The 22013-nt window shown below is 46.6% G+C and overlaps 1 protein-coding gene across 3 annotated transcripts in view; it reads right to left on the bottom strand.

Annotated features, from left to right (window-relative positions):
- chd7 (chromodomain helicase DNA binding protein 7) overlaps nucleotides 1-22013 on the bottom strand; it is an 81519-nt gene that overhangs the window by 24698 nt on the left and 34808 nt on the right. For all 3 annotated transcript variants that reach the window (XM_036985767.1, XM_036985768.1, XM_036985766.1), the window contains exons 3-21: nucleotides 19110-19582; nucleotides 12863-13007; nucleotides 11922-12050; nucleotides 11692-11757; nucleotides 10591-10646; nucleotides 10162-10276; nucleotides 9844-9927; nucleotides 9489-9626; nucleotides 9206-9327; nucleotides 6528-6771; nucleotides 5409-5585; nucleotides 4843-5085; nucleotides 4481-4667; nucleotides 4083-4293; nucleotides 3605-3800; nucleotides 3074-3241; nucleotides 2660-2839; nucleotides 2220-2330; nucleotides 129-337 (exon numbers count right to left, since the gene is read on the bottom strand). In XM_036985767.1, coding sequence (XP_036841662.1) covers nucleotides 129-337; nucleotides 2220-2330; nucleotides 2660-2839; nucleotides 3074-3241; nucleotides 3605-3800; nucleotides 4083-4293; nucleotides 4481-4667; nucleotides 4843-5085; nucleotides 5409-5585; nucleotides 6528-6771; nucleotides 9206-9327; nucleotides 9489-9626; nucleotides 9844-9927; nucleotides 10162-10276; nucleotides 10591-10646; nucleotides 11692-11757; nucleotides 11922-12050; nucleotides 12863-13007; nucleotides 19110-19582 — 3254 coding nt within the window. The remainder of the gene's footprint in view (nucleotides 1-128; nucleotides 338-2219; nucleotides 2331-2659; nucleotides 2840-3073; nucleotides 3242-3604; nucleotides 3801-4082; nucleotides 4294-4480; nucleotides 4668-4842; nucleotides 5086-5408; nucleotides 5586-6527; nucleotides 6772-9205; nucleotides 9328-9488; nucleotides 9627-9843; nucleotides 9928-10161; nucleotides 10277-10590; nucleotides 10647-11691; nucleotides 11758-11921; nucleotides 12051-12862; nucleotides 13008-19109; nucleotides 19583-22013) is intronic.

Here is a 22013-nt window from a genome sequence, read left to right on the forward strand (position 1 = left end):
CCCCCCAGAAAAAAAAACGATTACATTTTTTCAGATCTATCAGGGTTAGCCTTCCAAAGGGACTTGGGGCTTGGAGAACAGTCATCCCTTCCCTAACAAATGTCTAAGTCTTTCAGATGTCCACTCACCCATAAACCAGGAGGTTCTTCTCCACCCTAAAGCACTCGCTGCGGGGGTACCCTTGGGCTCGGTCCTGTGGCCGCCTGGGTTTAGTCAAGGGCTTCTCGTTCTCGCCGTCACTCTCCAGCTCGGAGAACTCTGCCAACTCGTCCTCCTTCATTGAGCTGTAGTGGCGTGTCTGCTTCCGTACCCTCGGCGTATCAATCACCAGGGTGTTCTAAGAAAATTGTTATTTAAATCACACAAAATTAAATTCTGTCAAACCCCCCCCAACCACATTTCCCTCCCTGTTAAAACGCTCAAAACAGGTAACATGGTATTATTGACCTTATTACCAGTTTCCCTGCGGATAGAGATCGATAAATTAGGTACAGTACACGTCAAAGGTTTGGACACCTACTCATTCAAGGGGTTTTCCTTATTCTTACTATGATAACAGAAGACATCAAAACTATGAAACACATGGAATCATGTATTATCCCCCATTTTTTTTTATTTTTATCAAAATATATTTGAGATTCTTCAAAGTAGCCACTCTTTGCCTTGACAGCTTTGCACAATCTTGGCATTCTCTCAACCAGCTTCACCTGGAATGCTTATCCAACAGTCTTGAAGGAGTTTCCACATATGCTGAGCACTTGTTAGCCAAGCGGGCTGTCGTGCCTTTTACTGAGGAGTGGCTTCCGTCTGGACACACTACCATAAAGGCCTGATTGGTGGAGTGCTGCAGAGATGGTTGTCCGACTGGAAGGTTCTCCCATCTCCACAGAGGAACTCTGTCAAAGTGACCATCGGGTTCTTGGTCAGGGAGGTGACCAAGGCCCATCTCCCCCGATTCCCCAGTTTGGCCGAGGGGCCAGCTCTAGAAAGAGTCTTGGTGGTTCCAAATTTCTTTATTTGAGAATAATGGAGGCCACTGTGTCTTGGGGACATTTTTTGTTTCCCCGCCGCAGATTTGTGCCTCGACACAATCCTGTCTCGGAGCTCTACAGACAATTCCTTCGACCTCATGGCTTGGATTTTGCTCTGACATAATTGGATTTTGCTCTGACATGCCCGGTCAACTATGGGACATTATATACAGGTGTGCACCTTTCCAAATAATGTTCAATTAATTGAATTTACCACAGGTGGACTCTAATCAATCATCTCACGGATGATACATGGAAATGGGATGCACCTGAGCTCCATTTTGAGTCTCATAGCAACGCATCTGAATACTTAAGTAAATAAGGTATGTTTGACATTTTTTATAAATTTGCAACAATTTCTAAAAACCTGTTTTCGCTTTGTCATTATGGGGTATTGCGTGTAGATTGATGAGGATTTTTATTTATTTAATTCATTCAAGAACAAGGCTGTAATGTAACATTTGGAGTCAAGGGGTCTGAATAGTTTCCGAAAGCATTGTATACACACACACACATATATAAAAACTCATCCAGGGTGACTTGCAGAGATGACACGTCTGTTTATGCGGCTGGATTAAGTGCTATACTCTAGGGCCCTTGAAAGGGAGGAAAGAGCAAGAGCGGTGTGGGGTAGAGGCGACGAGGAGAGGAAAAGGACTTGCTCTCTAGACTGACTAAGTGATGTCTCTGTTCCCCTCCGGCAGCAGCATAAGCTGCTTACTGCCTCTGGGTCCACCGAAGAGGGGAATGCGGGGTAATTAAGGAATAGAAAGAGATTCCCACAGCCACCGTTTTAAATGAGCTTGACTTAGCCCAGTTATGACTGGGGTGCCACGCATGGCTAGCCTGGGGGTAATAAGCCATATTAATTAACGCTTTAGATTAGTGTATGTATGAGGGAGATAATACTATTGAGCGCCGATACTTTAGCATGTGGTGTCTAAAGGGAGGGGAAACGCTGGTGTGACCACCCCGGGCTGGGTTTCTCCCATTCCCATAGTAAATACTGCAACTGAGAATTCAGCACCAGAAGCCAAACTGTCAACACAAATCGGTAGCCTCACTGTCCTCAAGTAGCCAGTTACTGTACAGTCCTTGAGACTGAAATACTGACCAAGCCAAGTCTCTGCCCTCCTAGGTCACCCCTGTCACACTACATTTCCCACAATTCAATTTCCTGAGGCTCACCCGTCCATTGATAGCATCCATGTCGAGCTCCGCCTTCTTGGCCCACTTCTGCCAGAAGTCTGGGTCCTCCAGGGAAATGTCCGTCCTGTTCCCAGCGGCCACGAAGCTCGCCTGGGGAGAAAGGGAGAAGGAGAAACGGTACCAACAGCGAATCTCCTGAATGCGTTTTCTCCACCTTCTTTTAATCAAATGACACTTTTGATCTCAAAGAAGTGCTGCTGGGTTAGCTCCCACTGACACTGCACAGCTTGGTTCTGAACGAGCCTGGCTCTCTAGTGTTAATGACCATAGAAATAGAATTAATAGAATGGGGCGACGGTCCACCCAGGCCCATAGACTTGAAAAGGTAAATCTGTTCTAGTAATTCAATTCCTATGGTAATGACTACTGGATTGAATGAGGGAGCTAAGAATACATAGGAAACAGCGTATTGAAGCTACCTTGGCGAAGGTGGACCCCTTGCCCTCGGACTCAATGGTGATGGTCTGGGTTCGTCTCTGGAGGATCTGGTCAATGTCTTCCTCGCAAAACTTCGAGCCCTCGTCCTCCTCGTCCATCAGAGCTCCGTAAGCTCCTTTGCGGAGGAGGTCCTCCACTTCCTTCTTAGACAGCTGCTGCACCTGAGGTGGTAGAGTACATTTGAGGGTTTAGATCACGGAGCTCGGCACATCAGAAGTTTACCTTTATTAAGGTAATGAAGTACGGTTGAGAAGACCATCTTTCAAAAAAGACAGATGAGCAACCTTCACAGGTGACCAACCTTCTATTGCTGCATATATAATTTAGACTATAACAAGATGTCCTCAAGCCTGGTCTTGCTATTTGACGGTGTGAGAACTGTGTGAGTGTCGTACCCCGTTGGCTGCGTTCTCTCGGCCACTCATGGATTGCAGCACAGCCTTGTCAAGGCCCAGCTTGAGGCTGGCCTTGTCAAACATCTCCCTCTCATAGGAGTTCCTAGTGATCAGTCTGTAGATCTTCACTGCCTTGCTCTGGCCAATCCTGTGGCATCTGGCTTGGGCCTGAGAGAGAGGAAAAGAGAAAGAGGTATGGAGAGAAAAAAAAACCCACACGCTTAGATTCCAAAAAGCATAGATCAACTGATAATAAACGAAGTCATGGAGCTGTGTACCAGTGTGATAACATCTTGTCTGCCCTGTTTTGGAATGTTCACTCTTGTCTGTGCCCTGTGTTTTGTTTAATTTGCAAACCTGTGTACTGCATTTTGACTAGTGTCTGTCTACTGTATTTAACAGCACTGTATTGACCTGTGCAGTTATTTGAGTTGTGACCACAGTATTCTCAAAGATAAAAAAAAAAAATTGCATCTTCAACTATCAAACTTAGTAGTGAGACTATTTCCAAGTCCAGCCCAGTCTTCATACCTGTAAGTCATTCTGGGGGTTCCAGTCCGAGTCAAAGATGATGCAGGTGTCTGCAGCAGTCAGGTTGATGCCCAGGCCCCCGGCCCGGGTACACAGCAGGAAGACAAAGCGGTCGGAGTCCGGTCGAGAGAAGCGGTCGATCGCAGCCTGCCGGAGGTTACCCCTCACGCGGCCATCGATACGCTCGTACGGGTACCTAGTCGGATGGAGACGGTCATGGTGAGCGTCAACACAGTCATACTAAAACAACCCACGTTTCTGACTGTCATCGATGTGCTCCTACAGACTACTAGTAGTGTGTGTATCTATATACACACACAGCATGAATTATGATGTTCAAATGCATCAACTATTCGAAGATAAAACACGGCCAACATTTAAAAAAATAAAAGCGGGCTGCATCTGGCACATGGGCAACCAGTTTCAGACCCCTGGGTTAGGGGACTGAAGAGAACATCTAAAACAGTCAGATTCGCACCGTTTCTGGATGAGGTAGTCCTCCAAGATGTCCAGGCAGCGCACCATCTGGGAGAAGACGAGGACCCTGTGTCCCCCGGCCTTCAGCTTGGGCAGCAGCTTGTCGATCAGCACCAGCTTGCCCGCCGCCTGGATCATGGCCTGCAGGTGGAACTGGGCCATCTCGGCGTGGTGGTTCTCGCGGAAGTCCTCCAGGATCTTCTCCTCTGCACCTAGAACATAAGAGGCATCAGAATCATTCAAAGCAGCATGACTAAACCCAGTCAGTTCACAAACAAACCCAAGCCAAGTAGGTGGGGCACAGGACACCAAATTAACATCCAGAGGGTCCAAAATATACACATTCTAAGCCAAACGATTTTAGAATGAGTGTGATCTGCGTTAGTGTGTGTTCAGTACCATTGATGAGGTAGGGGTGGTTGCAGCACTTCCTCAGCTCCATCATGGTGTTGAGCAGGTTGGGGACCTGAGCCCCTCCGCCTCCCCATGCACCACCACCACCTCCCGGTCCCCCTTTAGACAGAAAGGAGAAGTTCTTCTCCAGAATGGCCCGGTAGTACTTCTTCTGGATGTTGGTCAGCTCCACCTGAGAACAGGGGATAGGAACGAAATCAGTCAGCAAGACCTCATAATACGGCAGTAGTAATCTAACAGAGAAGGTAAGATGGCTTGCACGTTGAAAGAATTGACGTTAAGATAATTCCATTCAAGTACAAGGAAATCTCACTATTTGACCATGAAAAACGCACTCAAACACACACCTCGATGATGGTCTCCTCCTTGGGGGCCAGGTTCTTCTCCACATCCTCCTTGAGACGTCGCAGCATCATGGGCTTCAGGATGGCCTGCAGCTTCTGGACCTGCTCCTCAGTCTTGAGGTCGCCAAACTCCTGCATGAAGGTGTTCTCTGAGGGGAAGCGTTCAGGCTCCAGGAAGTTGAGCAGACTGAAGAGCTCCTCCACAGTGTTCTGCAAGGGCGTTCCGGTCAGCAGCACCTTGTGCTCCTTCCCAGGGGGAGAGGGGGGAGTATTTAGTCATTACTGTACTTAGTTCCTTCCAGTAGTTTTTTTAATATATATATATATATATATATATATATATATATATATTTTTTTTTTTTTATTACTCCTGTGATAGGAGAGGAGGAAAGCGGAAACATATTGTCCCATTAATATCCATGAAATATTAGCATTTCATCAATAAATTGCTTATTTTCCAACAGGTCCAATGGCAAGTAGTCTTTGTATCCACATGTGGTTGTATTGTGCATTTTTTTTTTTGTCAAATCATACATCTCAACTAGACATTTCTCTCCGTTTCAACTCACCATGTCCATCATCTTGAGTCCCTCGAGCAGTTTGCAGTTCCTGTTTTTGAGGCGGTGAGCTTCGTCGATGACCACACAGCGCCACGGGACGCTGCGCAGCTCCGGGCAGTCCGTCAGGATCATCTCAAACGTGGTGATGACTGCATGAAATTTGTACGCTCCCTTTATCACACGACCCTGAGGACGGAGGGAGAAGAGAGCGAGGGAGAGGAAGGAGTGTTATGGTGAACATTAGATTTTCCTGCCCACGCGACTCAATCAGGGAAAACTCAGGACCCTGGTTATAGGATTACATGGTCTGCCGAGGTACTGGTGGTCTGGAGGTACTGGTGGTCTGTGGCGGTACTGCAGATGGTCCGCAAATTTTATTATGATTTAATCTTTTTTTTGTTGACAAAAATAAAAAGTTGGGAGTATTAAAGGTATTGTAATTAATTTTACATTACTTTTCACAATGCTAATTGTAATAGTAATAATAATAATAATAATAATAATAATAATAATAATAATAATAATAATAGGCCTTTAATCTGTTACATTTACAGATAAAATTGACTCAATTTGGCCGGCAAGATATTTTGGTACAAATTCCATAACTCTGAACTTTCGACGGTGATGTGGTGTTCACCGGACCAGAAAAGACGGTGAACCGCTGGGTTAACACATTTAAAATAGTTATTGGAGTAGATTACGGTCACATTTCGGTCACTGTAGTCTTTATTCGGTCTGGTAAGGTCAGTGTGGCTCTCTGGTTAATGAGGTCAAGTACCTGACCGTCTATCTAAAAGTACTTACTGTGGGATTATTCTTAGATTAGGGTGAAGAACCTAGTGTACCGTACTATAGTCTCACTTAGGCCTAAGCGTGTTGTGAGGTCATGTTTGTTATGCAATGCTAAAGTTGTGATAGAATAAGGTCATGTTGCGCTTGGGATTATCGTTACATTAAGGTCTCGTTACCTGTGCGTCTGGCCTTAATGGTCATGTTACGGTCAGGTTAAATTACGGTATGGTCACGCATATGCGCCGCAGGAGTTCATCTCGTAGGCCTGGATGGTCTTATAGTTGTGGTGTGGTTAGGTCATGGTTAAAGTACGGCAACGTTACGGTCAAGACGTACCTGCGCGTCACGGTAGTTCATCTCATAGGCCTGGATGGTCTTGCGGCTGGCCTGGCTGCCATGGTAGACGATGACGTTGAGTTCGGTCCAGGTGCGGAACTCCCTTTCCCAGTTTGGAATGGTGGAGAGGGGGGCGATGACCAGGAAGGGCCCGTGGATCCCCTTCAGGTAGATCTCATAGAGGAATGTGATGGACTGGATGGTCTTGCCCAGGCCCATTTCATCTGCTAGGATGCAGTTCCGTCTGGGAGGGGGAGAAACATTATGAACATGATGAAAGGGAGTCCTCAGTGACTACTAGCGGTAGCGAGTCCTCAGTGACTACTAGCGGTAGCGAGTCCTCAGTGGCTACTAGCGGTAGCGAGTCCTCAGTGACTACTAGCGGTAGCGAGTCCTCAGTGACTACTAGCGGTAGCGAGTCCTCAGTGACTACTAGCGGTAGCGAGTCCTCAGTGACTACTAGCGGTAGCGAGTCCTCAGTGACTACTAGCGGTAGCGAGTCCTCAGTGACTACTAGCGGTAGCGAGTCCTCAGTGACTACTAGCGGTAGCGAGTCCTCAGTGACTACTAGCGGTAGCGAGTCCTCAGTGACTACTAGCGGTAGCGAGTCCTCAGTGACTACTAGCGGTAGCGAGTTATCTAAATGTGCAGTTAAGAGGAAAGAAAGGAGAGAAAACAATGCAATAAATGAGATGTAACCGGGATAGCGTCTCAGCGAGTCCTCAGTGACTATTAGCGGTAGCGAGTCCTCAGTGACTATTAGCGGTAGCGAGTTCTCAGTGACTATTAGCGGTAGCGAGTTATCTAAATGTGCAGTTAAGAGGAAAGAAAGGAGAGAAAACAATGCAATAAATGAGATGTAACCGGGATAGCGTCTCAAATGCCACGCTATTGACTATATAGTGCCCTGCCTTTGGCCAAGTAGTCCCACTATATGGGCAATAGTGTGTCCTTCACTCTGTTCACTCCATTAGTGAGTGAGTAATCTAATGAACAGTTAAGCTAACCCGGTTAGGGCAGATCAATGACATTCAAATTAAGGAGTGAGTGTGTGTGGAAGCTTTTCTATAGTGTTATACTGATATATTGGGGTAGGCAGGCTACACTGGTGACGGGTTTGTGTGTGTGTGGTGAAGGGGTGTCAGTGTGTGCGTGCATTAGTGTGTCCTGTGCAGCAGCGGTAGATCACACATTAATGATTAGTGTGAGAAAAGCACAGCTTGGGTACACACATGTCCCTATAACACATGGGTTGGAGGACACCCTATGGGGAATGGATGTGTTGATTGTATTCACGCATGTTCGGTGACATGTTTAAGTATTATCCATGCGAATGTGTTGGATAAACATAGCATCTACACTACATGACCAAAAGTATGTGGACACCTATTCATCGAAAATCTCATTCCAATATGGAGTTGGTCCCCCCTTTGCTGCTATAACAGCCTTCACTCTTCTGGGAAGGCTTTCCACTAGATGTTGGAACATTGCTGTGGGGACTTGCTTCCATTCAGCCACAAGAGCATTAGTGAGGTCGGGCACTGATGTTGAGCACTGATGTTGAGCGATAAGGCCCTTGCACGCAGTCAGCATTTTAATTCATCCCAAAGGCATTTGATGGGGTTGAGGTCAGGGGTCTGTGCAGGCCAGTCAAGTTCTTCCACACCGATCTTGACAAACTATTTTTGTATGGACCTTGCTTTGTGCACGGGGGCATTGTCATGCTGAAACAGGAAAGGGCCTTCCCCAAACTGTTGCCACAAAGTTGGAAGCATAGAATTGTCTAGAAAGTCATTAAATGCTGTAGTGTATGTAGAACTGCAACTAAGGGGCCTAGCCTGAACCATGAAAAACAGCCCCAGACCATTATACCTCCTCCACCAAACTTTCCAGCTGGCACTATGCATTGCGGCAGGTAGTGTTCACCTGGCATCCACCAAACCCAGATTCATCCGTCGAATTGCCAGATGGGGAAGCGTGATTCATCATTCCAGAGAATGCGTGTCTGGTGCTCCTGAATCCAATGGCAGTGAGCTTTACACCACTCCAGCTGACGTTTGGCATTGCGCATGGTGATCTTAGGCTTGTGTGAGGCTGCTGAGCCATGGAAACTCTGTAGCGAGACTTGCAACCAAGGACAGACAATTTTTACGCTCTACGCGCTTCAGCACTCGCCAGTTCCGTTCTGTGAGCTTATGTGGCCTACCACTTCACGGCTGAGCCGATGTTGCTCCTAGATGTTTCCACTTCACAATAACATCACTTACAGTTGACTGGGGCAGCTCTAGCAGGGCAGAAATTTGACGAACTGCATTGTTGTAAAAGTGGCATCCTATGACGATGCCACATTGAAAGTCACTGAGCTCTTCAGTAAGGTAATTCTATTGCCAATGTTTATCTATGGAGATTGCATGGCTGTGTCTTCGATTTTATACACCTGTGAGCAACGGGTGTGGGTGAAATAGCAAAATCCACTAATTTGAAGGGATGTCCACATACTCAATTACATACAAAGTATTTGTTATTGAGTACCTGTGAGGTTTTTTAAAATCACATTTTAGACTCGATATCATGTATATTATACTACTGTTATATAATAAACGTTGTATAATAGGCGGTCATACAGATACATCATACAGCTTAGCACACACAGACAGCGTTATAGTACTTCTCCTTACGTATTGTACCAGTTGAAGAGCAGCCAGTTCACTCCCTCCAGCTGGTATTCCCTGAGTGCGTTGTCGTTTTTATAATCCCTGGAACTCTCGGATTTCTGCCAGCCGTCAGTGGGAGGTCGCTCCTGTTTCAAATAAAAGCCTGCCGTTAGTGGTTTCCGTGCGACTGCAGGAGCGTGGCCTTGCTGGCTCTGAGTTAAAGGGCCGGGACCATAAAAAAATGTAAGAAAAAGGTAGCAGGAGAGTCTGTAGAGTGGAAGTGTGTGTGGAGATTTTTAATACTCACCACGCGCTTTGTCTCGGGCTGGCGGGCCGAGACGGCCTCGTACTCCTCGATCTTGGCCAGGTCGATGTCGGCCTTCAGCTCCCACGTGCTGTCCTCATAGGGCAGGGAGCACCACTTCACCAGGTACAGGTTAACAGGCTGGGGAAAGAGGATAGTTAGAGAGAGGGTTAGTGTGTCTTTCTGTGACTCCAACATGAAAGGAAAGGGCAACCAACGTTTGGTCTGAACTTAAAAGGAACGTTCAGCCAATGAACTTCAAAACAAGGATAAGTCAAGGACATAACCAAACCTATCCAACTTTGGAGGCCATTTAAAGGCCATAGAGAAAGGTAGAAAAGAAAGAGAAGGAACAAACCTCGCCGTTCTCATCTGTGCTCTCCGACTCGTCCAGGACCCGGTCCACCTCAACATAGTCCGGGTTGAAAGGCTCATCATCCATCTGCAGGAGGGAGGGAATGAGAGAAGGTCAGCTTCTGACCATTATGATGGCAGATGAAGATGGCAGGAAGAGTGAAGCGCAGAGAAAGTCTAACATTCACCCAACCAAATAACCATATGTTATTGAATCCTCTGAAGTTGAAAGTAGGAGGAAAGAAACCGATTGTACAACGCGTGTTAAAACGGACACAAAATGGCAGCCAAACAGTGGGGAAGATAACGGTGCGGGACTGACCTCTGTTACGAAGGTGGCGAGGGCCTGCTTGGCCCTGAACCGCTTGACCTTCTGGTGGATCCTTTTGTCCTTCTCCAGCTCCTCCAGGTCTGCCCAGCGACAGTGCAGGTAGGAGCTACACAGAGAGGGAGAAATACAGTTACACACACGCCATAAACCATGACACAAACACCATAACAGACATGCCATGATATACACACCATATACCAGACACACACACTACCAAAAATTAGCTAATCTAGAGAATTAGAGCATTATATTATAATCTTAATCCAAACGGTAGTCCTGTGGTTTACAGAGCGTGTATTAGATATGTTTTATTACGATGCCATTTATCCTCCATTTCCTCCCCCAAAAGCTTGAAGTAATCAAATGACACGGTGAACTAAGGCCCCTGTATCGTAGTGTGTCGGTACTTTGGTCACTCACAAACTCTTGAACTTCACATAGAATTCTTCTACTTCCATTTCCTCTCCCGATTCCACCTGTGAAAAAACAACCCAGACGTAAATATCTGTGTCAGCGGTTGTGGATTACAGTTGGGAGATAGGAATGTGACTTTTGGGTTAAGATGCAAAGTTTGTCCTTGAGCGTAATTCGCTTTAGTAAAGTCTAACAATTGTATCTCGGTACAGAGTTCTCTGTACTGTAGTGGAGAAGAGAACTGACAATAGCCCACCACCCCCATTAAAGACCAACCATCTCTACTGTGTGGTGCTGAGGATGACTCATGAATCACTTCTATGCACACACAGCCACACTACACGCACACGGTTCCATTCACAGAGAGCTGACCCGAGGCCTGGCTTCCTGCCAAAACCACAGCGCTACGACAGACGCCAAACTAGCATTTCCTCAGGCAGAGTGTGTGCGTGCTTGCAAGGTGGGGGGGTAACCCATTCGCAGCTGCCTTACTTCGAGTCCCAGCCGCCAGCCAGCCTGCACGAGTGTTCGTATTGTTTTTGGCAGAGGTGAACTAAGCTTTGTTTTGGAGCAGCTTTTGAAATGGAATGAAGAAACACACACCCCGAAGACAGACAGACACACACAACTCCCTCACACACACACACCCTGTCTGGAGTGTAATGTACCACATAAAACCAGCCGGTCTTGGGGGAACACAAAGCGCTAGACAGCCTTATACTTCAATTCCCTACACTGCCACTACTGCAGGAGTACAGCGTAGCCCCTTCACTGCCAACAAGGGATACAGTCACAATGGAAGTATCTAGACTTTAATGCAAAAGAGACTCAAGGCTCATGTCAACTCCAGGGTTGCGAACGTCTGGTCTAATCAAATTACTAGTCCAACCCACAAGTCCAGAGACCCAAGTCCACACAACTCTAACCGGCTTCATTCCACACCCCCGCTAGACTGGTCTATGAAGCGGCTGTCTAGGAGGGAGGATGAGCGCGAGTATAATCTGTTTAGAGCTGGTCGAGCAGCGGTTGTTAAGATGACGCCTGTGCAGGGGTGCCGGTACCCATTTTCTCTCCAGAGACGCAGCTGTGAGTGCGCACGAGCCTCACCTCTTTCTTCCCCATGCGCATGGCCATGATCTTCTCCACCACAGGCCCCTCCGTCTCCACCACCTCCTACAGTCACACAGATGGAACAACGTTAGCAGGCCTAAGTAATGGAGGGCAGGGAGCACAAATCTATCCGCAGACGAAACAGAGAGATGATCTGACACACTTTGGCTCTCAGTCTGACATACACACGCCAGAGCACCTCGCTCTGCCTCTCCGTTGGTGCTGACCTGCTGTTCAGAGTTGTTGGAGGGGGACTTGGGAGCCGGGGAGTCTCCATCATGGTCTTCATCCGAGATCCTGAATTCCAGTTCCTCGGTGTAGCGCTTTCTCTTCACCTGACGACTGGAGCGACGCTTCTATAGAGATGGGAGAGGTCAGAGAGAAGGACGAGGGAGAGAGGAAGGTGATAAGTGAACAATTGTACTTTACAGTACTGCGCTAGCCCGACAATCCCAAAAACAGAATAACCATAATAGAAACGAGATTGACAAAATAAAACCAGGGTGGAAATTGTAGCTTCAACAATCCGCAAGCCCGGTCGAACCGAGGTACCCAGCCACACTGTAGCGCAGGGCAGGCCCTCTCTTCTGCGCTCCTAACGGGCTAAATCGTGCCGGCTGCAATCATGGTATTACATCTGTCAGGCCGTGCCTACTGTTTAAGAGTGGTGGAAATTGGACAATGCCTCAGTGTCAGACAGCTGGTCACCTGGATGTATGGGTTGGTGAAGTCCTTTGCAGCTAACAGCTCCCATTTGCCTGGCTCAGAGCAGGGTAGTGTGTTTATGTTTGAGTGAGCATCTCACATTAAGATATTTTTTATTGTATTCACTCCTGAAAAACACCGGGACCAGATGAAGTTAATAATTTAACACCAGGGCCTGTGGCTGAACGCCCGGTAGATCAGGGCCCATCTAGGATATAGGGTCCCACTTGGGATGCATACATAAGACTTAATCTGGCCCCTTTTGTTCAGCCATCATCCATACGGCTGTATTATTAAATCCATATTAAGACCAGAATGAAGTCAATAAATTAGCATGGGGGTTATTTGGTAGCTTCTAACAGGGTTGACATTGTTGGAAAGTGTGCGTTTGTCTGTCTGTACTGTACCACTGATGTTACTCTGTATGAACAACTGACGTTACTGTGTGTGTGTGTGTGTGTACCTGGACACCGTCGTCATCCTCCTCATCAGAGGGAGGTGGGGGTGACTTCTCCACATCGGAGTTGACCGACACTGACGGTTCTCTCTTCCTCTTGGTCTCCTTCACACTGCTGCCACTGCCCTCTGCTGCCTCCACCTTCTTAGTGCTGGAGGAAGAAGGGATGAAGAGGGATGAGGAGAAGGATGAAAGAGAGCGACAGGAGAGGAAGGGGGGATAATGAGAAGAATTAAATGAAGAGATGAGTGAGAGGAGATGGATAATAAAGACAAAGATGAGTGAGTCTGAACCCCATCTCCTGTCACCACCACTGTGTATTGCACATAAAAAGACATTGCCGCCAGCTTTCGGTCATCTGGGTCTCTGATAGTCTAAAGTCAACAATGGCAAAAGTATAATTACCTTCACAACATGAGGGACAACCTCTTATCATAATCTGCTCCCAATATCAAGGCTGTTACCATAGCATAAGAACCTTAGGATACCATTTTCATGACCGTTGGAACAATCAACAAATCACCCTGTACACAACAAGGAGAACTCAGCAGATGAACCGGTGGTTTCAAAGTTGATGTTCGATACACAAGAAGATGGCTGTCATCTGGGATTTCTAGTAAGTAACCATCTTGGAGAGGCCATGTTTTGAATTAACAGTTTGAGGTCCTTTCCTCGAGGCTGGAGGACAGAGGGTTAAAACATGAAAGAGAAGAGGGGGAGAGAAGGGAGGGAGGGAGAGAAGGGGTGTTGTCTCCTCTCTTTCCACTGTGTGTACTACACACACACACACACAGAGCTCCGCGGCTGCCACAGATTACACAAAGCCCAGGGGGTGGGCAGTCAACCCCCCTCTTGCCTTTCTCTCCCTCCCTCCCCTCTAGGGCCCCCCTCTCCTTTCATTTGCACGCCAAGAGCAATCACATCACCCTGGTAACCGGCGGTCACATGACCCGCACCTGTTCCTTTGGCTGGACGCCACCGGCTGGAGCCATCTGCTCTACTCAGTCAGTCTCCCTCTCTCTTCTCCTTTTCTTCTTTCCCTCGATCACGCCTCTCCTCTAAAGCTTCTCCTTGCTTTCTCTTCCCCTCCCCGGCCTCTCCATCTCCTACCTTGGCCTCCCCGGCCTCTCCTCCTCCGTGGCCTCCCCTCCACCGTGGCCTCCCCTCCACCGTGGCCTCCCCTCCACCGTGGCCTCCCCTCCCTTGCTTCTCCCCCTTTCTCTCATCTTGTTTAGAAGGGTAATTGTTTAGAAGGGTAATTATACTGAGACTCCAATTTTTCTATTTAAAATGTAAGCCAAACAAAACCATTTGATTTCAAAGTTGAACAAACCATCCAACTCTATGACGAAATACAACTTAAGAATTTACACAGAAAATGTAGCAAGAACACATTTACTTGACCGGCGCAGATGCAAAATTTGTTAACAGAATGCTGTCATTCTGTTACCAAATTTTGCATCTGCACTGTTCAAGTAAATGTGTTCCTGTGTAAATTGTTTAAGTAGTCCTTGTGCATAGAGTTTTATGCTTCGTTAAACTACATTTTAAAAGTGAAAAATCTGTGTCATACGTACATAACTGTTGAATTGCCCATAAGCTTCCCCATCTCTTTCCCCCTCCCAATCGTCCACAAATTTACTCTATTTTCCCTCTGTCCATTCTCCACTCATTCTTCTGGGCCAGCTCCTCCGAAGTCCATCATTTACCCTCAGACGCCATCTTCCTTTCTCATTCTACCGGGCCATCTTAGTGACCAGTTTCATCATCCCTTCTTTCAATCTCTCTTTTCCCCTTCCCTCTCTTCTCCCTTTGGTCGGCCTTTCAATCTCTTCTCCTGCTTCCGTCTTTCTACCCCTCCATCAAGTCTCCAGTCCTTCCCTCACCACTCATCGTCTCATTCACTCAATTTTCACGACCATCTCCCCATCTCCTTCACTCCCCCCCCCCCCCCCCCCCCCCCATCAGTCTCCTACTCCATCTCATCCTCCAGTCACAAGGTATTGTGGGCAGGGTTCAAGGAAGGGCTCTGGGGCTATGTGTGTATGCACCCAGGGGAGGAGGGAGGTAGTGAGGCAGAAACACAGAGGGCTAACACCGCTAACCAACGCTGTTATAGATACAGCACAAGGGCAACAAAACATGACGTTTCATAAGATGGCGTGTGTAGTACCAAAATACCAGTCTGCCATGATGGTGTTGTAACTGCATTAACAAGCAGGATTTGTTCCAACTGCACCACTGAAATGAATCTGGTCTCTGGGGTGTACTGAATGGCATTTAGGCATGTGGTCCTCCAGCAGTGGTGTGTGTGTGACTTTGCTCAGTGTGTGTGCGTGTGATGGTCCATGCTGACAGCGAGGAGACGGGAGGAGGAGAGGGAATAGAGTGAGGAGAAGGTCGGAGGAGGGAGGGAGGGAGAGTTATAGGACACCTGCCGTTCGCTGGTGAGATGAGTCATACACAGCTGGACCCCCTGACACTTTCTCCCCGGGCCCACACACACACACAGCTTTAGCATACTTGCAAAGGCCAATGAATGCACACAGGAGTACCCACACACGCACACGGCTTCAGCAGAGCGCCGGCAATAACTCTATGGAGACATTAATAAGGGAAGGTTCTCAGTCATGTGACTGGCTTGGAAGGGGAGGTGCCTCGATGCAGAGCGAGTAGGCAGCAGATTAAGATAAATGGTCCTGTGTGTTGAGAGAGTGAGGAAGGCCCTTCTGTCCTTTCAGTATGAAGGAGACGTTGTGGTATCACACGTTTCGAGGGTTAACACAGTCTGTTTGTATTAAGGGAGAGCCACAAACACGCTCAATGTGATGTGCTGCACGTGTGCTTCCCTCTTCCTGACGGCTGTGTGTACAGCAAACAAATCTGCCAGCACACACATCCCATGTTGCACACACACGGGTGTGGCAGCGAGAGGAGCAACGACGCAGGAGAGGGTGTAGCTATTAATAGCGCCGCTCTCTCCCAGGATGACCGAGCACAGAAACACAAGGTCAAAAGACAGCCTTCTGCCTGCCAGCCACTGGCTCACTCTCTCCTGAAGCCCCTCACTCCATCCATGTCAGTGATGATGGCTAGGGAAGCAGGGGACAGAAAATGAGCACATGGACTCGAGCCAAACTGAGTATCTCTACACAGTGCAAAAGGAGAGGTCTGCTCAGTTTCAGCTGTACCCATGACTTATTCAGATATGGCTTTCGCCTATCCTATCATGAAAGGTACTTAACCTAACCAGTGTATCAAAACACATAGGATTTTTAGGGTGTTTATCAAAAAGTGCAACTAAAGGTTGAGAAAGCCACTTTAGACCAGAGAAATTCAGACATGGAGGTTCCCTCTGTGTGCTCAGAGAGCAACCCTCTGTGGACAGATGAAATGGCCATTGGCCAAGACCAAGTTAGACAGTGTCGGTCTGGGCAGACAGATCTAGGATCAGTTCTATTGCTCCCACCTCATGGTTGAGGCCAGGGTTGGGGTGGAGGAGGTCTGATCTCTGATCTGGACAGAGTAGAAAACTTCTGCCTGAAGACTGGGAGAATGTTTAGTCCACCATTACAGGGTGGAGGTTGAGTGAATGAGCTGCCACCATTATCATGCTAAATTAACCCATTGGCCAAGCCATCACAAAATGGAGGAAGGTTATGAAGAATGGTGCTCTCACAATACCAGACTGACTGATACAAGGTTTAGTACCAAGATACTCAATAATAAAATGATAACACCAAAACCATACCACAGCAAAAAAAACTAATGAGTATTGGCTAAAGTTACTGAATAACCACTGGGCTTTATTTTATTTATTTTTAACAATGTTGATAACTAGTATAACAAAAATAACAAAATAACATTTCTATTCTATTTTCAATTTATTTAAAAAAATTAAACACCATATTAAATAAGAAACTTACCATACCATATGAGAATAATTGTACAATTACATCTAAAGTGTTTTAAAATGTAATTTGATATATCGCGGGGTTAATTTGCTCATCTATGACCATAATATTAGGTCAAATGACATTCATTACACTTAAGATTAAATGATTTAGCTGTCACAAATAATGTTATGTATTAAATGAACAGTTTAATTCCAAAACGACAAACACTTAAGTTAATTTCTGAAGCATCTATATTGTTGTAGTCTAGACGTCACACAAATACAATGGACTTTACACGGCACACTACGATTCCCAGAGTGTATTTCAACTCCCAGGGTGCAATGCCCCACCCAGTGCAGTTGGCTGTCTAATGGTAGAAAGCCCAGACAAACACGAAGTCGGACTAACGTTAACTATGACAGCAATATATGTAAGGTGTGAGTGCATTTCACATGACTTTTGGGATGTAATCATATTGTAATTTTTTTGTCGTTTTGCAACTAAACCTCCCTTGCACTGCACTGCTTTTAACACCTTTCGCAGTTGTTTCGGGAGGCTTGCCCTCATCGGTTGTGTAAGCAAAGTATTCCCATAGTTCACTTTTGGAGCCAGTTTTGTCAACAAGCTGCGGGTGTGGAGGTATGTTCGTTAGAAGCCAATGCTGTCGGCATTTGCCCTCTCCTCTCGTTTGCTTCTCAAAAGTGGCTTGCACTGTGTCGGCTGCATATGCAAGTAGCCTGGCTAGCTTGCTACTAGCGCCGTGAGAAGATCAACAAATTACTAGACATATGGCTTGACAGGATTGAGTCTATGACGTGAGACATTTGAAAGAAGTACCTTTGAAAGAACAAATTCTAGTACCAACCTGTTTTTCATGTTCTAGTATCGAAAACATCTGTACATTTAGGTATACCGTGCAACACTAGTGGAGAAGGGAGTTGGCCCCAATTGATTGGAGCTCATTTAGCTCCCAGAGACAAAAGCCTTTTTGCAGGGCTTCCTTCCGGTGCTGGAGTCAGGCTTGGTGGCTAAATGAGGCCGCATGGCCTTGATTACCATTAGCGGCCATTTTACGCCACAAGATTACCTCCTCCCCCTCTAGGAGCACACACACACAAACAGAAACACTCACTTCCCTCTACCACACAGCCAGACATGAATCTTTTTTCCTTCCCCCAACCGCTCGCTTCCTCTCACACACACACACACACACACACACCTCCCCCTCTGCTGACCCCTGCTCCGGTGCTGGGCCGCAGATGCGGGGGCTGACTGGCGGCTCTAGCCCCTCCCTCTTCCTCTGGATGAAAGGGGCCAAGCGGCAGGAGGAGTGACAGTACTGCGGAGTAGGGGAAGAGAGGGGGATAAGGGCAGCGGGATAGAGGAAGGAGGGGTGGGGGGGCTCTGCTGACACATTCCTCAGGCAGCTCATGTTACTACCTCCACAATGAAAAGGCCAGATCGCTCACTGGCTCTGCCCACCTGCTTTGCATTTCCACCCAAGGAGGCAGAGAGCGAGAGGAAAGAGAGAGAGAGAGGAGGTAGACCGAGACACGGGGTCTTTAGCATGCTAAGGGTTCCTGAAGCCGTGTGATAGACAGAGAGAAGAGAGAGGGAGAGAGAAGCCAACAGCGTCTGAGACATGGTGTTGAGATGGACAGACCAGGTAACATGAAGGAACTCCTCCATCCATCTCCAGCCCTAGTTGAATCACTCAGGTTCACGCAATTTCTACCTCATAGGTTAAGTTGACTGGAGATTTTGTTAGGTCATGACTGAATGCTAAAGGCCAACCAACATGTTCCCACTAAAGCATGAGGATGGAAGGTTCCCATCGCTGTGTAAGCCAACGCTCCAAAGCTCTCAGCTTGGTTTGGCAGCAACTTGGTGTGCTACTACTGCTGCCGCTAACGTCAATAGATGGCTGCTTCACAATTCACAATGTACACTCACAAACCCATGGACACTCCACCACACCAGCGGCATAGCTAGTTCACCGAGTCGAATGATCACATAACCAACCAGTGCCCCTTCCCGACATGTGCCAAGACACCGGACGTCACTCCTCGTCCACCTGGGTGTTCACAAAGGGTCGTGACCAGTGTTTCCCACTGACTGGTCACGTGATTGAAGAGCAAGGTTTATCCAACTAAGTACTAAAAGCATAAATACTGACCTGAACACAGACTGAAATCAGCAAGGCGTTCAATAACAGTAGTTAGAGAGCAGCTTATGTAGAGGTATGTGCCTTGCATAGATGTAGCCTATCATCTAAATGTAGTGCTGCTATTAATAGTTAAGCCTCTACTAGAGTGATGTAGCCTACATTCAGATCAGGTAATGCAGATGTAACCTACCTGTGCTTCTTGGGCATCTTGGCCTTAGGGGTGGTGCTCCTGGCCTTCTTCTCCTTGGGCTCTTTGGGGGTCTTGGGCATTTTCGGAGTCTTGGGTGGCTTGGGTTCTTTAGGCTCCTTGTCCTTTGGTTTCTTCTTGGTCTTCTTATCCGCCGCCGGCGATTCCTCCAGGGCGCCTGTCAGAGGGTCAACCTCAGCCCCGCAGCTGCCCCCGACGTCCGGCTTCCTCTCCTCGTCACCTTCCTCCATAACTCCTTTCTTCTTCTTCTTCTTCTTCTGCTTCTTCTCCCCCTCGCCACCCTTCTCCCCCTCTCCACCCTTCTCAATCACGTTGGCTTTCTTCTTCTTCTTCTTTTTTGGCTTCTGCTCTGTGTCCGTGGGCTGCTGGTCACGGTAGGCTGGCTGGAGGTTCGCCCCAGAGGCGGATGTCCTGTCGGAAGCTGTCGTCACGGATGATGGATCTGAAGGGGAATGCTGCCAGGAGAAGAGACGGAATAAGATCAGTAAATATTTTCAGCAGCAGCGGAAAACAAAAATGCTGATCACATAACGACTCTTTAGGGTTGAAACAGTTTTTGTAAAAGACGTGAACAAAAAGATGTCTTCCACAAGTTGCCCCAACCATTACACCTGCCGTTCCCCACCGTAGTCATTACCTCTATCCCAGTACGGCTATTGCTAGCTTAATACTTTTCTTAAAGCTTCTACCCCCAAGCCATAAGACTTCTAAATAGTTAGCCCAACAGCTAGCTACCTCTTTGTATACTAACATATGCTGCTGCTACTATTTATTATCTATCCTCTTGATCCCCACTAGTGCTGAGCGATTAGCTTTTTGAGGTTGGTTCAGTTAGATTATTTGGGTTGAATGCATTAACAGAATAAAACATGAATAAAAGTCCCATGATGCTAGTGACTGCTTACCAATTATTATTTCACATGACTTTAATAAAATATTCCAGTTGTGTATATTACATTTGTTTTATTTGATGACTATTATTTCATGCCAAGACAACTCATCGAGCTGCTGCCTATGTGGCCTGACACTACTTTCTAGTTCTTCAAAGGCAGGCAGGCATACTTTGACAGTTTAATACAAATTGATCGCAATACCCTCATGATCATGCATTCTTCTCTCTTCCGTAGGAGGCGTAAAATAAAAACAGACCGGACAAGTAGATGCGCAATGGATTATGGTCATTGTAGTTAATTACCACATTGAATGCACTAAACTAGGTAGAAAATTGGCTTGTTGGAAACTACGTCCCACAGTTCAGGCGGGATGTGATGCATCTCAAAAGAAATTGTGCAATGTGCACATTGAGATCACAGAAAGAAAAAAAAAGATATACTGAACAAAAATATAAATGCAACAATTTCAAGGATTTGACTGAGTTAGTTCATTTAAGGAAGCAGTCATTTGAAATAAGTTCATTAGGCCCTAATCAATGGATTTCACGACTGGGTATACAGATATACATCTGTTGGTCACCGATACTTAAAAAGGTAGTGCGACATCTGCATATAAGGCTGTTGATTGTGGACTGTTGAATGCTATCCCACCCATATTCAATGGCGGTGCGAAGTTGCTGGATATTGGCAAGAACTGGAACCCGCTGTCGTACATGTTGATCCAGAGCATACCAAACATGCACAATGGGTGACATTTCTGGTGAGTATGAAGGCTATGAAAACAATTGGGACAATTTCAGCTTCCTGGAACTGTACAGATCCATGCGACATGGGGCTAAGCATTATGCTGAAACATGAGGTGATGGCGACGGATGAATGGCATGACAATGGGCCTCAGGATCCCGTCACGGTATCTAAGTGCATTCAAATTGCCATTGATAAAACGCAATTGCGCTTGTTCATAGTTTATGCCTGCCCATACCATAACCGCACCATGGGGCCCTCGGTTCACAACGTTGACATCAGCAAATCGCTCGTCCACACGAGACCATACAAGTGGTCTGCGGGTGTGAGGCCGGTTGGACATACTGCCAAATTCCCTAAAATGACTTGAGGCGGCTTATGGTACATTCAATTCTCTGGCAACAGCTCTGGTGGACATTCCTGTAGTCAGAATGCCAATTGCACGCTCCCTCAAAACTTGAGACATCTGTGGCATTGTGTTGTATGACAAAACTGCACATGTTAGTGGCCTTTTATTGTCCACAGCACAAGGTGCACAAGGTGTATAATGATCATGCTGTTTAATCAGCTTCTTGATATAGGTGGATGGATTATCTTGGCAAAGGAGAAATGCTCATTAACAGGGATGTGAACAAATTTGTCCACAACATTTGAAAGAAACAAGCTATTTGTGCTTATGGAACATTTCTGGGAACTTTTTTCCAGCAACATTTTACATGTTGCGTTTATGCCTTTGTTCAGTGTAATTGAACCGACGTTGACCAATTAGTTTAATTCCGGCTAAATCGCTCAGCACTAACCCCCACTATATGTACACATCTATTTCAATTACCTCAAACCCCAGCACATCGACTCCGTACTGGTACCCTGTGTATGTATATAGCCTAGTTATCGTTACTCATTGTGTAAATTATTCCTTGTCTTATTTTCCAATTTTTACCCCTCTGCATTTTGGGAAGGGCCCGTAATAAAGAGTCGCACTGTTAGTTTACACCCGTTGCTTACGAACCATGTGACAAATACAAATTGTATTTATTCTTTAGTTCAGCATGGAGACAAATCAACTAAATCTAAATCTATAGGTCTATAGAGAAAGAGCACATCTACAACAACCTTAGAGACAATATATGCAATTTATCCAGGCTGTTGGCTCTAATCTGAATTCTATTGCTAAAGAGTCTGGGGCTAGGTCTAATCTAGCCTTTATTCCTAAAGAGAGAGGGACTTGGTAATTCTAGTCTAGCCTCTA

This window comes from Oncorhynchus mykiss, chromosome 8 (assembly GCF_013265735.2).
Source record: "Oncorhynchus mykiss isolate Arlee chromosome 8, USDA_OmykA_1.1, whole genome shotgun sequence".
Taxonomy (NCBI): Eukaryota; Metazoa; Chordata; class Actinopteri; order Salmoniformes; family Salmonidae; genus Oncorhynchus; species Oncorhynchus mykiss.